This window comes from Pieris brassicae, chromosome 6 (genome assembly GCF_905147105.1).
Source record: "Pieris brassicae chromosome 6, ilPieBrab1.1, whole genome shotgun sequence".
Taxonomy (NCBI): Eukaryota; Metazoa; Arthropoda; class Insecta; order Lepidoptera; family Pieridae; genus Pieris; species Pieris brassicae.
In genome coordinates, this window is record NC_059670.1 from 13,377,657 (window position 1) to 13,394,325 (window position 16,669).

At 36.7% G+C, this 16,669-nt stretch overlaps 1 protein-coding gene across 1 annotated transcript; it reads right to left on the reverse strand.

Annotated features, from left to right (window-relative positions):
• Positions 1–1,041: 1,041 nt before the first annotated feature.
• Positions 1,042–16,466, reverse strand: LOC123711432 (juvenile hormone epoxide hydrolase-like). The gene is made up of 7 exons (XM_045664013.1): positions 16,382–16,466; positions 9,454–9,630; positions 6,515–6,760; positions 4,618–4,764; positions 3,640–3,985; positions 2,052–2,283; positions 1,042–1,267 (listed from the first exon to the last, which is right to left on the reverse strand). The coding sequence occupies exons 1-7, from the start codon at positions 16,445–16,447 to the stop codon at positions 1,057–1,059; spliced, it is 1,425 nt and encodes a 474-aa protein (XP_045519969.1). The 5' UTR covers positions 16,448–16,466; the 3' UTR covers positions 1,042–1,056.
• Between the last annotated feature and the right edge of the window lie 203 nt (positions 16,467–16,669).

Consider the following 16,669-nt stretch of genomic DNA (forward strand, 5'->3'; position numbering starts at 1 on the left):
GTAAGCCATGAGGCTTATGAATACTATATATATATATATAATAATAATAATAATAACAATATTATAATAATGAGGTACATGAGTACCTGTTGAATATTTTGTCCTTATTTTGCCCTTACTGTCGACATACATTTACTAATGGATGCTTATAGGTTAATTATACAATTCTAGGAAGGACAGGAGGTGTAACACAAGTTAATATTTTATGAATAAGACTGAATACGGAATTCGTAATGCTATGGTGTCCTTTGGTTTTAGACATTGTGTACTATGTCTACATGTATGTATATCTATACTATATTAGGTATCCGATTATCAGGAAATGTTCTGCTCGAGTCGATTATTGTTGCTTTGGATAATAATTGAGATTCCTTCTATTAACAATCATAATTTATTTAAATAAGATTTGTTTTGTTATTATTTGATTCATATTTAGAATCATTACTTAATGAATGAAACTACGAATATTGTTACGAGCAAACAGAACCCAGCAAATGTATCGAGCGGAGTCGAGTGAATGACTTTGCACATTACGTTCAAGGACGCAGAGTAGTTTTGGTATTTGGTGGAGCATTGTAACGATGAGACGTTGGACCGAGTTGGGTCTATATATTACTTTATCAATGTAAAGATTGTGATTGAAAAGTGGGATCGATGCCTTAAACCTGCTGCCTATTATAATTTAAGCTTAAATTGTTGTTTGTAATTAAAAGGAATCTATCTAAATTAAATACTGTACGATAATTATTCGTGTCTTTTGTCCTCGCGCTTAACCCACATGACGTCCACTAAACTGGCTAATGACGATGTTCATATCGATTGAGTGACGATATCTCACCTACATATACATATTTTGAAAAAGTGAACAAAATCTGTTTTATAATAGTATATACGTAATTAAAAATTGACAAAGTGAGACCCTATGTAGATCTCGGAATCCACTCTGGATAATGATTATCTAATTAGTAAATGTTAAAAAATTAGTTAAATTAGGTGTGCATATGTAAGTTTAGTTTTTTCTAATTCAGTTAAACTAAAAAGTCATAAATAAAAAAATTATTTATTTTTAAACTTCAAAAAATTATCAATAGCCTTAAATATATCCTCGGAAAAGGCAACAGGTTTTTCAAAAGCTAAATAGTGGCCTCCTTCATCAAGATTTGTAACACCAACTAAGTTTGGATACTTCCAACGTAGAACATAGTCGGGTGAATGGTATAGCTCATGCTTTGGTCGAAGCGCCCATGTGGGCACTGGGGTTGGTATTCTGAAAATTAATTGAAAGTAATGCTCAAAAAAAAATCAATGGCGCTTTTTAGGTCTGGCCCTCAGATTTCTGTTTCATGATCATTTGTTAATCTACTAAACAAGCAGGTGATCAGCCTTCTGTGCCTGACGCACGCCGTCGACTTTTTGGGTCTAAGGCAAGCCGGTTTCCTCACGATGTTTTCCTTCACTTTCGAATATCAAATGCGCACATAGAAAGAAAGTCCATTAGTGCCTGGGATCGAACCTTAGACCTCAGGGATAAGAGTCGCACGCTGAAGCCACTAGGCCAACATAGCTCTGTAATGAATACTCACCAAACGAATAATTACCTTAAGATAAACAAAAGTTTAGGTATTTCGCTTTTGCAATTTTATTTGATAATTAATTGCTGCCTTTTTGTATAATAAATTATTGTTTAGACATACATACGTGAATTGTATGGCAATTTGAGCACGTGACAGCTTCATGTTATGACATATCAATAATCTCATTGATGTCATAACAAAAAGCTATCATTAGAGGACATATAGAGAAAGACTTTTCCGTCAGTAGGAAAAGCAGAAAGTGTTTTATAAATACCCTGTGTCGTGAAAAGAGAACTCAAAGAAAAACTGTCTTAAAACTTATGTTCTAACGTAGTTTTTATGTATAGGTTTTTTTATTGTTTTTCACTAAACGATTACCCGACGGATATTGAAAATTTAATGTATTTTTTTATATCAACGGTAAAATGAAGATCTTAGAAGAAGCCGATAGTCAATCCTTTCGACTCTAATACTTACATCGCTAGTATGTCCTCCATATCCTGATTAGCAGCAATCTCCTTATACAGCCTCAATGCAGTTGTTATACTTCCTGTACTCCAGTAGATCATGACGTTATCCACTAAATCTGTTGTGTTATAATTGAAAAGACCGCCGTCTTCTCGCAATTTATTTGATGGATCCGTTAACGAGAGAATTCTATCATTAATATACGCACAGAGACCTAAAGGCGAGTCCTGAAGAGCTATACCTAAAATTAAGAGATAACGCCTTTATTTGATTATTTATTCACACTTAGTTACATCTAAACAAAAACAAATAACATAATACATAAAAATTCTATGGGATGCATGCAAACCTTACGCTAACAAGCAATCTGTTTCAGGTAACCCTAGTAAAGGAAAAAACGAAAAAAAGAAATATGATGTGTAAATGCAAGAAGTGGATTACCCAGTCTTATAAAAAAAGTATAGAACATCTAAAATCATACAAAAAAATAATAATAAAACAAAATAAAAACTAAAAATTCATCTCACGGATTCATGAATTGCGATGCAATTCAAAAGGATAAAAAATACAAAAGACTTTATTGATACATGTAAATGTAATTAGCCTTTTAATGATGAAATTCGGTACGTGTTAATAAAATTATTATTGCTCAGAAATAATGTATTGACATCAGAAATCACTATTATGGGCGTTAGACCTCTAGTAAGCTCTAGACTATTTTCTTACGAACTCGGTATTTTGACAGTACCAAGTTTATATATCCTAGAAGCAATAATGACTGTAAAAAAAGTATTCAAAATTATTCAAAACGTTTAAAGAAACCTGCCAGTATTTACCGAGGGATCCAACATGTCTGTGCCAGCATGTTGCACCACAATGTATTTAAAAATTTATTACGCCAAACTATTTAATGAGCTGCCTAGAAGTTACACATCATTGCCATTTAATGCTTATTACGGAAAAGTGATTTTTAAAGGCATGGTGCCTTTATATCGTGAAAGAATATTTAGACCATAAGTTTTGAAAACTCATAAATAAGTTAACTGTCCTTATTATTGCGACATATTAGAATGGAGATAATTAATATGACATACGCATGCCTAAATGTACGATTTCTTATCAATAAATCTGAATGTACCACTTTCTTTGCATATAAACGATTTATTATTATTAAGGAAAGTTAACTTTCGTCTCTTTCTATCAAATAGTATTTACTCTGTGATATAGACGAGTACTTTAGTACCGATGCAATAAGACTATTTTTTTTTAGTTTAGGTAAATCACAGTACATTTTAACTGTACCAAAGTGTACACGCAAGTTTTAAATTGTACGGTAACCTATACTTTATAGTCCTCATTCTGACTTTATTTTATGTTTATTTATAAGTTCTTAAACAACGTGTATGCATAAAATTAAACAAGAAAATAGGACTTCACAATTTTACACACATATACATGAATGATATCAGTTAATAAGCAGGCTAGCCTACTTTAGTTGTAACCCAACGTAAAATGAACTCACATTGCACAACATTTTATATGATACTGAAAGTACAAAGAAGCGCCATCAATAGTATGTATCTTAAATTCTCCTTACCAATACTGTCAGGCTTTGTGGCTTGCAGGTGCAAATATCCGAACTCTTCCAAGTAATAAGCTAATTTATCACTTAGAGGATACATTCTGTCCACAAACTCGTTGCTGACCAACGACGGCCATAAACTACCAATCACCCACAACCAGTCTGCTATCTTTGAGAAATTGACTGGGAAGGTTGTATGGAAACCCTGGACCTGGTTAGGGAATAGGGTTGCCATATGCGTGCCAATGTTGTGTCCAAGGTTTCCTCCATGGACGTAGAATTGCTTGTGACCCAGTCTTTCCATAAGGTTTCTCATGACAATTGCTATGTGGTAGGATGTGAGTCCACGGCGTACTGGACCCTTAAATGAATATTTGTACAGTTTTTATTCCAATAAGGCCTAACTTTAGAGTTATTCTAGATCGGATGGTCCATTATGTCTTAGTAGAAACATGTATAGTAAAAAGGTCTCGGGTTATAACATAACTCAAGTTATATTAGTACTATATTTATTTTATTTATCCTAATAACTTCATCAGTAAGCGTAGTAGATATTAGACTTAAACAAAATCTTTCTCAAAATAGATATTCGTCAAACAAGCCTTATAATATGTGGTTTGTGAGTGGTTTCCGGAAAGAGATCTTTTGAAACCCATAAGGCCGCCAGTTGGCCTCGTTTTTATTTAATTATATTAATTGTATTATAATTTTATATGCAATGAAGTGTTAATAAATAAATAATATAAGTAAATATATTAATTTGTTTTGTATTGATATTTATTTAAAGCTTGTCAATGAAGCTCCTTCAATCCTACTTCAGTACCGAAAGGCGTTGGACACATAAACGAGACATGACTCTCGTATTTTAAAATTCAATACATTTTGGGACTCAGACTTATCACTGTCAAGTCTATTTGCAAAATGTTTTTGACGTGAAATTCAAATTCCAAAACCAAATACCTCCAAATGGCACGTATAAAACGATAAACACACCTGTGAAAATCCAAAGCCGGGCAAGCTAGGTACTATCAGCTCGAATACGAAGTCATATCCCGGTCTGGCCGTAGTCAACAGAGGTATTGATTCATAGAACTCCTTGATTGATGTTGGCCATCCATGTAAGAGGAGAAGGGGGATAACCTGAAATAATAAACCTTTTTTGAAATAGCACAAATACATTTAACATAACGTAATTAATGGTAAAATGTTCTCTTTTCTCATATATTATTTATTTTAGAAATAGAAGGGCGATTTCGACAACTATTACCTTAAGCATTGAACACTTGAACCAACGTTATATTAACATATAGATTTAAAGAAAGATAAACTTTATTATACACAATAACTGGATATTTAGGTAAAGCAAATGGCGATGCCGAGGGCGGCATACTGTCCTGGCTTTTGATGTGATAACTGTACTTGACAATAATTTCTACGTAACACAAATTATAATTAAACTCAATAGTTTATATAATTACTATAATTGTTTAGTAATAATATTTTATATATCATCATAGGACAGGTTGAGAAGATGTTTAAATTTTTTAGTGTAAAGATATATAGTGTGTGATTCCAAACGCTAGTTAAAATTTTGTTTTTAAGAAAGTGGTTAAAAATGAAAGGGCCTCAGAAGGATAAAAAGTAAATGCAAATGGATTGCTTATATATAGGTTTGCTATATGATGTTTGTACACAAAAAGTTTGCATACTGCTTTTAAGGAGAATTATCTAACAGTTATAGTTATTTGTTTCGTTGTACAATTTTGAAGTTGAATGCGCTTTTTATTAAGATAAATCCTAATTTATGGTTAGAAGCAATACATGACTGTACATTAGTATTAAGATCTAGGCGTCTCTCTAGCTAATAACACTCTATCTTAACATATAAGTTTACTACAATAATATTACCTCCTGACCTGTGTATGGAGGTTTTACCAAAAAAAAATGTATAATTAAAAATATCTTTAGTAACTTATTTTTGTGTTTATTAGTGTGTAAAAAATAGATAATCATATTGTTAATTTTAGTAGAAAATTGAAGGCTTAATTTTTATGAATACTTAGATACTTCAAGAGAAATGCCTATCATTTTTATAAAATCAAAATCTGTAAAATATGTATGTCAAAAACGTTTACAAAATTCGCGAAAGAGCAAGACTACACCATCCGTTCGCTAAACTAGTTGTTGGCCTTGTTCTGAGAAGAACGGGCAAGAAACTCAACAAGTTTTACCCTCGCTCTACAATACAATTATTCAAAGGAAAATCTCATAAACTACATCGGCATTGAAGTTACATAAGTAAAAAAAAAAAGAACAATAAAGAACCATTAAAGAGTATTTAAATATTTTACTTATTAACAAACAAAAAATTAACCTAATTATTTAAGGACGGAATGATTCAATGCATTACTAAGAATTCAACAGTTACTCCTATTAAAAAGGTTAACATCGTGAGGAAACTGGTATACGTTCTAAAAATCGATGGTATGGATCAAGTACAGAATTTATCAATAAAAAATTAATAACTGCAGCTGAGTTTCTCCATCGGACGTCGAGGCCGAATAAGAAATTCCACCTCGACGTCCGTCGTTCCACAACTGAGCGTTTTTAAGGCAGTTATTGCCACGGAGCACACAGCAGCCCACTGAATTATTTCCGAATCATTTCGAATTTAGGGCCCTTCAAGAAAAGAGCGTACCAATTACTTTCTACCAATGTGTCACCGCATACTTTCTACCAATGTGTGTCCATGGTCAGTGCAGTTAACATCAGATGTCTCCTGCCCATTTGCCCTGTTATATAAAATATAATCTTGTACATATTTATTTTTCAAGAAACGGCTAAAATGTATTAGTGTTATAGTGTTTCATTATTATTAACTAGCACGCACCTTAATATTAGTTTTCTTTGGTTTCACGTGCATATAATGTATATCTAGTCCTTGTACATTAGTTTTGTAGTGCTCATACTGATTGAAATACCGCAATCGCTCTGGGTACTTATATTTGAACTGCCAATCCCCAAATATTTTCCCAAGAACGTCAGAATTCATTCCGTATTCAGATGTCTCTTCCAAGCTTTTGACACGGGGTGCCCGTTTATATGCATCGAACTTTCGTCGTTTGTTTTCAAGCATCTGCGAATACAAGTTTTAAAGTACATTTATCAACTTCGATTTTAATTTTATTAAACAATTAGTTTTCTTTTCGCACACATCTTTTAATACTTTGGCAAATATATTTTTTTCTTTCTAACGGTGAAATTTAATAATTCTGTCGAGTTGTTTTGGAGTTTAGTCGCTACAAACATAAATAATACATTTATTGAAAATTTGATTATTATTGTCTAAATGCATGCAATATAACGATAAAAGTAATTTCTATATGCCTTACATTTTTAATAGTTGACTCAAGTTTACTTAAGACAGCTATATCTAACAAGGATCGAATCAAATAAAATGGCGATTCTGTCACTAAGACATTTTATTAGTTGGCAAATGTTTTGGTCAAGTAAGTTTATTGATATGAATTTATCTCCTACTCACAAATATACAGTATTTACAATATTTTTAACTTATAAATTTTGGTCCCGGTACTAGTGTTTATGTGTAGTGTAGTGTTTATGAGGAAAGCACCAGCTCTGGGGTCACTGTTACAATCTAGCAGGCGCTAACTTACATCTTAATTAGCACCTGTGCACTTGAACCCCACGGCCTAAGACTCTCTACTCCAAAGGAAACACAATCAAAGTTAGAGAAAAGACATCTTCATCTTACATAAAGAATTATACTCTTACAAGTCAGGGTATGAACAATACCGTGGGAAGTGTATCGAAAACGAAAAAACTTATAGCTTTGTTCATTTGATTATTAAATTTATGTTAAGGCGATACGGATTTGGACTTCAAAGGCTGTGCTGGGCACAATGAAGGGAAATGTTTGGCCATATGTTTTACATTTTCAGCCGCTTTCAGAAGTTATTTTGATATGAATAGTTTTGTTTTTTGCTACATCTTCTATAAGTTATAAAATTTGGCGAAATCACCATGGTCTTGGGGCTTTGGCCCATCAGGAAATGAGCAGACGGTATCACAAGGTATGCCATCAGGGAGACGGGGACGCGTATCCACTTTCCTAATTGTCACAAAAATGTTTTTCAAAGATACAAATGCAGCATACAATCAAGTCAACTCAAGACAAGGCGCTTTGCACTTCACATGTCACGAGGATTTTGAACACGATTTACACAGATTCAAACTGAAGACAAGCTCCACTGTGACAAGACTGACCAAACGATTTACTGATTGAAACAGCAAGGTACGATCTGGAGTCCGAGAATGGCATGATTCCGTGATGGGCTATCCGACAAGTTTGCTCACAGATCGCAGCTGTCAAAAATCTCTTACGTAAAAATTATGAAATTTTAATAAGAAGGTAACGTCTATAAATATTTGTCTAACATTTATTTTTATTCCACTTAATAATAATTTCAATTAAAACAGAGGGAAGTTCTAACATTTCCACAATTCTTTTAACAGTTAATTAAGGAAAAGTTATAATTGGAATCTGTATTGTTTACAAGGATTCTCCTTGAAACTTGGAATGGAAACAATTTGTTGAAAAACTTCAATTGTTAGAATGTTTTAATTGGTCTAAATATTGGAATGTAATGATTAAAATAATCGTTACATAATTTATGTTACTTGATCCACTACTTCTTATTTAAGACATTTTCTTATTTCCTATATTTACATAAGAAAACTTATTTATAGAAAATAAAACTCAAAACATAATTTAAACAAAACAATAAATGACGTGAAAACCTTTTTATAGCGTATTGTAAATAATTCAATTCTTGTGAATTCAGCCCATGCAACTAAATATACGAGTATATCCGTTTTACATGTAATAATATTTTGGATGCGCAAGACACGCGTTAATATCAAAAGTAATTGCGACCGAGTAGTCTCTCTAACATTTTCGCTTTATATATTCTACCTATAAGGACTTTAAAAAAAATATTCTGATAGTAAGGTCCCTCCTTACCGCTAAAAATATCCTACCATAACCAAGACAAACAAAGTTGGATACTTAACTAGTATCCAACTTTGAGTAAAATTGGTTTAGTTGACACAACTATTTGATATTATTATTAAATTACCTAACGCAGAATAAATACCTTCGGTCTGATTATTTTAAATGTCAATGCAACAAACATATAAGAGTGTATACACCTATGGCTGACCCTACCTAGCAAAATTATTTAATATTACAAATAAATAAATCTAATGTAAAAAACTAGTGTAATGCTCAAAGTTGAAGTTTACGACCAAATGACGATGATTTCATGGTCTTTGAACCAGATATTTTCCTGTTCTCCTGTTTTCATATAGCGAAAGACAAATCTCGACCTATAACTGATCTCGAAATAAAACTGATATTATCTTTGATGCAGAGTAATTTTGGCCCAGGGGCGGGCCCAGGGCCCTGGCGACCGAGGTTCGATCCTCGGGTATATACCTAGGACGTTCTTGCTATGTGCGCATTTAACATTAGCTCGAACGATGAAGGAAAACATCGTGAGGAAACCGGCCGGAAACCGGAACCGGAATTATTTTAATACGCGGCTGATATAGCTTTTAAGCTTAAAGCTTTTCCCTCAATAGATAAAACTGCAATTTTATGAAGCGATGTATTACACGTTATCTGTAGTTAAAGATTTTCAATTAAAAAACATGTTCGCATGAATTTTACTGATTATGTAACATTTCATATAAAAAATTATAAAAGTCTCATAAATAATTAATTAAACAAGATATTATATAACTCACGGCCTCATGAAAAACAATTCTGAATTTCCTGATATCAGTGTTCTGTGTACAGTTAGTCCCCCAACAGGTGTCCAGGTCGAACTTCGGCAGGTCAGGGACGCTGGTCAAGGTTATGTAGAACTGTAGCGCTCCAACTGATACTATTACCACCGCTATGGATGCAAAGAGAAGAAATGTCTGTAAAAATAATTAATTTTTTGTTCAGCTGGTCTTTATTCCCCACAAAAAACAGCACAGTTATATGTAATAATAAGGGAAATTGAACAGCTAAATGACATACTCAACATATTTAGTCTGAGTAAAATATTCTGGCCTAGTGGGAGTGCCATGCTCCTAGTGGGAGTGCCATGCTGTTGCTTTCGGGCTTCAGCCAATCGGGCAGGCACGACCGGGGCAGTACCACTGTCTCACAGAAAACCGGCGTGAAGTGATGCAATAGGTTCATCTTATTGTACTCGCGTTTCGTGCGGTGAGTGAGACTCCCGGAGCCCATCAATTCTACCCTCCCCCAGAATATGAAGATGCAGTTTAAACAGAGATTACCCCAGGGGGGTACCACACGTTTCCGCTGTGGAGAATCCCCCTCTGAGCGTCCATCATCGGAACAATCAGTATTCGGTGGTGGATGCACAGGCTGCCCTTCGTATTCTGGGGTGGGCAAAAACTGCTCAAAAAACTATAAGTTTCGATCTCGGGGCAAACGGAAGAATTTACCGAAGGCATCCCCTTCCACGCTCTCAGTGGACTTTACCAATGTTAGGGGGCTCAACTCTAATCTTAACGCGGTTCACTTTCACCTCGAAACTGCGAAGCCGGCCTTATTCTTCCTTACTGAGACTCAGATATCCTTCCCGGCTGATACTTCCTACCTCTCCTACCCGGGGTACAAATTGGAACATTCATTTGTGCCGCGGGCGGGAGTTTGCGTGTACGTCAGAGAGGATATCTGTTCTCGTCGCCTCGGGTCGCTTGAAGGAAGGGACCTATCTAGCCTCTGGCTGCGCGTAGACTGCGATGACCATCCGCGATTCTACGCATGCCTGTATAGGTCCCATAGCGGAAATACCGAAACTGAGCGACTCATTGAGCACATCCAAATGGCTACAGATTCCCTGCTCGAAGGGGTTCCTACCGCTGAAATCGTGATACTTGGCGATTTTAACGCTCACCATGCCGATTGGCTCGGTTCGGAAACCACCGATCACGCGGGAAGATCCTTTCACGACTTTGCTTTAGCTTACGACCTGTCACAAATGGTCCCTGCGATTACGCGAATACCAGATGTGGATGGTCATAAACCCTCTTTGTTGGACCTTCTGCTGACCTCACATCCGGAGACCTATCAAGTCTCTGTTGACCCGCCATTGGGTTCATCGGATCATTGTGTGGTCCGGAGTACTGTGCCTACTACGCGCCCTCCTCGGCCCCGTTTTTCGGGTTGTCGTCGTATTTGGCACTATCGGTCAGCAGATTGGGATGGGATGCGGTCTTTCTTTGCGTCCTACCCTTGGGGGCCTATGTGCTTTTCGTCGGAAGCTCCAGATTCCGTCGCTGCCTCTGTCGCCGAAGTGGTTCTGCAGGGCATGGAACTTTTTATTCCATTCTCTGCGGTGCCGATCGGTGGCAGGTCACAGCCCTGGTTTAAGCGTTCTTGCAAGGCGGCATCGCGTCGAAAGCGAGAATGCTTTAATGCATGGGCGGAGGCGGCGATATCTCGTGATGCCAATACCAGCGAACATAAAAAAGCATATAACTCAGCCTCCAGGTCCTTCAAACGGGAAATCGCTAAGGCAAAGTCAGAGCACATCGCCAGATTTGGCGAGAGATTGGCCCAACTCCCTTCTGGGACTCGAGCCTTCTGGTCTCTCGCCAAAGCTGTACAAGGGAATTTTTGTCAGCCATCGATACCACCGCTGCACAGAGAGGATGACTCGCTCGCCCACACTGCGAAGGAGAAGGCCGACCTCTTGGGCTGTCTCTTTGCGTCCAACTCGACTTTGGATGACCGGGGGAGATCACCACCGGCGATTTCGCGGTGTGATAACTCAATGCCGGAAATCACATTCCAGCAACGTGCTGTTCGCAGAGCACTATCTTCCTTGGACATTCATAAGTCGAGCGGGCCGGATGGTATCCCTCCAATTGTGCTGCGTACATGTGCTCCTGAGTTGGCTCCGGTCCTGACGCGCCTTTTCCGGTACCTGTACTCGCTCGGCACTGTCCCGAAGTGCTGGAAGACCGCTTCGATACATCCGATCCCTAAAAAAGGCGATCGCACTGATCCATCCAACTATCGCCCAATCGCAATAACCTCCTTGTTCTCCAAAATAATGGAATCCATTATTAATGGCCAGCTCTTGAGTTATCTAGAGGGCCACCAGCTGATTAGCGATTATCAGTACGGCTTTCGTCGTGGTCGTTCAGCTGGTGACCTTCTAGTATACCTTACTCATAGATGGGCAGAGGCAATTGAGTCCAAGGGGGAGGCACTAGCGGTTAGTTTGGACATAGCGAAAGCCTTCGATCGGGTGTGGCACAAAGCACTGCTCTCGAAGCTACCAGCCTACGGGCTTCCTGAGAAATTATGCGACTGGATCTCCAGCTTTCTAGCCGATCGGAGCATCAAGGTCGTCGTCGACGGAGCATGTTCCGACCTTAAACCCGTGAATGCTGGGGTCCCACAAGGCTGTGTTCTGTCCCCGACCCTGTTTCTTCTGCATATCAATGACATGTTGCAACTTAGCAACATTCATTGCTATGCGGACGACAGCACTGGGGATACTCTTTACACTGGCCGGGCAGGTATTTCTCGGGCAGTTGTCGATGAGTACCGGAACAAACTTGTGTCTGAAGTCGAAACTCTTTTACGTGGAGTCTCGGACTGGGGTAGACTAAACCTAGTCCAATTTAACCCCAAGAAGACACAAGTTTGCGCGTTTTCCGCGAAAAAAATACCCTTTGTCGCTACTCCTCTTTTCGAAAACACTCTTCTTGAAGCCACAGCCAGCATCGGAATACTTGGCGTTGACATATCGAACGACGTTCAGTTTCGCGGTCATTTGGAGGGAAAGGCTAAATTAGCCTCCAAAAAGCTTGGTGTGCTCAGCAAGGCGAGACGGTACTTCACTCCGGGCCACCGCCTGCAACTCTATAAAGCGCAAATACGGCCCCACATGGAATACTGTTCTCACCTCTGGGCGGGGGCTCCCCAGTACCAGCTCCTTCCACTTGACCGTATCCAACGAAGAGCGGTTCGAATCGTCGATGACCAATCCCTCTCCGAGCGGCTCGATCCTTTGGCGTTGCGTAGAGATGTGGGGTCACTCTGCATCTTCTACCGCATTTACCATGGAGAGTGTTCAGAGGAGTTGTTCGGATTAATACCTGCAGCTGAGTTTCAGCACCGGACGTCGAGGCAAAATACAAAATTCCACCCGTATCACCTCGACGTCCGACGTTCCACGACTGAGCGTTTTTCAAGGCAATTTTTGCCGCGCACCACCGCTATGTGGAACCAGCTGCCCACTGAAGTATTTCCGAACCAATTCGACTTAGGGTCCTTCAAGAAAAGAGCGTACAAATTCTTAAAAGGCCGGCAACGCACTCGCGAGCCCTCTGGCATTGAGAGTGTCCATGGGCGGCGGTATCACTTAACATCAGGTGAGCCTCCTGCCCGTTTGCCCCCTATTTTATAAAAAAAAAAAAAAAAAAAAAAATATTTCAGAGCACTGCAATTTTGCCAATAATTTAATAATTACAGTTGTAAACTTTTAGCTGATGCCGTGTTAGTGCAATGTTAAGAAACAAATGCTTGTCCTGCCAGTACCTACTGTGTCCTAAAAGCATCTACTTAGTACCTAACTTATTAACCTCGATAAATGAGCGCACTGGCATGGGTGACTCCCTTAAATAGACGTACAGCCTTAATACAGCCTTAGTACAGGCTAAACAAACGCCAAACAGGTTTCGTAGGTTCACTTCATCAATTTACCTGTATGCGGCTAGTAATAAAGTATTTAGTAATGAAAAGCTCACACGAGTAGACATTATATGCGCGGCCGATATAGCCTGAAAGCTAAAAGCGTTTCCCTCAATAGATAAAATTGCAATTTCATTAAGCGATGTATTAACTGCAGTTAAAGTAAACATTATATGCATGAATGTTTTTGATCATCACTAAAGAAACAATTTTATACGCATGTTCTAAATGGTAGAATGATTTTAATATTTTTTAAGCAGTGCATAAGCCCCGTATTCTATAAAGTACGGTCATGTTCACTTCACGAAGTCACCACCAAACGCAGTGAATGGTAAATTAAACTTCAGCTTTCTTAAAATTACACTCTTAAACAGCACGTGGTTATTATGTTATTTATTTAATACCAAAGCCATGAAATTAATTTTATTAGATTGCTAAATCTCACAAAAAGTTTTGCAATACCATGATATCTGGGGGCACGATAGTGCACTCGCCAAGTTGAGAAAAAAGCGACACGACCGTACGGATAATACGGTCGTATCTTTCTTGAAGCAGTTGAGGCCAGTTTCGAGTATAACTTCGTTGTATAGATATAATTGATGGTTAAAATAAAAAACCTGAATTTCCTGTACCAAGCACTATATATAAATATATATAGTGCTATTAAGGCATTTATAATTAAGTTTGTTATGGAAGAGCTGGGAACCCTGACATAGGTATTTTTTTACTTAAAAAGGTTCCTAAATCTTACACATTATAATGAATTATTGTCACATGATAAAACACATATTTTTTTAATAAGATACGTGATAACTTAAGACAGAAGGCTCCTTAAGTAGGGACCGAATAAATTGACCGACTATGTATTTGATAGATATCACAACTTTTTATGGTACTTGGTTTTTTTACAAATTCTGTTTTTGATGGCTTTCACTTTACTATTTAACGAAAATTACCTACAGTTGCGTGATCGACCTGTCGCCGATTGGAGAATCCCGACAATCAAGTTCTTAAGTGAATTTGATTGTCGGGATTCACTGAATACTGCTTGAATGACAAGTAATGTCAAGAAATTCAGTTGATTTTTTAGACAATTAGAAAGAATTGTTTGTAACTTATTTTGAACACCGACAGTTCAAAAATACTATAGAGTGGCGTGGAGTGGTGGAGGTAGCAAAGATTTAAACACGGTTATATTTTCTCAATTTGACCCCGATGGCACATATTTGTGCTTCAAGAGTCTTGACGGCCAAGGTCAAGATCCAAAGCTTGAACTTGAGTATGTATTGTGTGTCAGCTTTAGAATTACCGCACTTGATGAACGCTAAACGGACAGAAGCTTTACTTGAAGTAAGACCGTCTCTCTTTTAATTTACCAGAGTAGAGTGACATTGGGGTATGGTAAAAGCAGTCTTATTGATTTGTAACTTTTTGTATATACCTAATTATGGTGATTAAATGTTTAAACTCAAAGTGCGTAGGCGAGTATGTGGATCATAGATTTGACACCGATTGTAAATAATTTAACTTTGACATTATTTTATGCTTTTAATATATATATGACATTTGTATGCCTATTTATATATGGCTGATTGTGCGGATATATATAAAAATGAATCATGCGTCATTGTTATATATTAAGTGGTTCAAATAACACGTAATCTTCTCCTTAAGAACGACTGTAAGTTATCTGAAATTTTCTTATGTTAAATATTGTATGTAAATTAGGCTGGACTAAAATTACTTATTAGGCTTAAGTTAGATGAAAATCCAATTATGTCTCAACCAAGCGACAAGTTTTTAAATAATTAGGGCTACCGGTGTTCGAAGTTTCCCAACTTTAGTCATTTTGAAAGTATAAATTATGAAAATCCGTATAGAGAACTTGCAATTTTTATTTATTAATAATTTTAATAAATAAATATTGATGTGCAATCCCAATAATAAATAGTGAACACTCGTAGTCCTACTTTGCATAGAAACATATATTTATTATATGAAATTATAATTTACATTTTTCATATTATTCAACGCTAACCTGAAAGAAAAAATGGAATTGGCCTGTCTACATCGAAGTATAAAAGACATCTGTCATCTACACATTTTTATTCATATGAAGTCTATTACGTACATTTTAATCTAGTTGAAGCAAGCAACTTTCATGTGCAATTGATTTAATAGAAACAGTATGTTTATTAAAAAATACTTAAAAAAATTTTTTTATTGAAATGAGGTATAATTGAAGTATTAATTACACCTGTATAATGAACACTTGGTATTTACAAAGGAAACACTTTATACTGAATAAATACTTCCTTCAAAGTGATATAACTAGTAGTACTGACGTAATTACTGTTGATGCAACAACATACAGTTCTCTGAATCCTCTTTGGTTATTTTGAATTTGGAACACTTTGTTTATTTAAGAGTAGTCTTGGCCGTTAACGTACGACTCTCATCCCTAAGGACGTAGGTTTCATGCCCGGCAGTGCACCACTGGACTTTCTACCTATGTGCGCATTTAACATTCGTTCGAACGGTGAACGAAAACAACGTGAGCAAACCGGCTTCTCTTAAACCATAAAAAACTTTGACAGTGTGTGTCAGGCACAGGAAGCCGATCCCCTACTTGCTTATTAGATTAACACCCCGACCTAAAAAGGATGTAACGCCACTGATTTATCTTTTACTAATTATATTCTGGTTTCTGTACTTTTAGATGTGAAAGTTCCTTCATAACCACGGTCATGGTCTGGAGAAATTGACGGATATACTCAAATTACAGGTTTACTATTGGAGGTATAGGCTGAAATTCAACTGATAATAAAAGTGAATTTACAGAGTCTTATCGATTATCAAATATTTATTGCATTCAAATATATATTCAAATATATTTTAAGATAAATTATGTTATAGACATTAAGTAGTCCAAATCATAGATTTACTTACACTAAAATTTCCCTTTTTTTCCACATTTTTAACCTCATTTTTCACACTATCTTTTTTCTTTGCCATACTGTCCGCACGGTCACTACAAAACTAATTAATTTTTACTTATCTTCATCGATAATGTTATCGTCGGATTATCCAAACGTAACGTGTTATCTTGAATATTACGTGTCGATTTGTTAATTGGTCAACGACTTTCGAATGATAAGTTATTAAAATCACAGACCTGAAATATTAATTGCAATTTGATTATAAAACTTGCATAAATTTCTACGCGAAGCTGTACTG

Excerpts from the sequence above, each read along its gene's own strand:
- LOC123711432 (XM_045664013.1), bottom strand. The coding sequence starts at position 16,447 with ATGGCAAAGAAAAAAGATAGTGTGAAAAATGAGGTTAAAAATGTGGAA. Across the intron at positions 9,631-16,381 it reads AAAAAAAGGGAAATTTTAGT|ACATTTCTTCTCTTTGCATC; the intron begins GTAAGTAAATCT and ends TTATTTTTACAG. Across the intron at positions 6,761-9,453 it reads GAATTGTTTTTCATGAGGCC|ATGCTTGAAAACAAACGACG; the intron begins GTGAGTTATATA and ends TTGTATTCGCAG.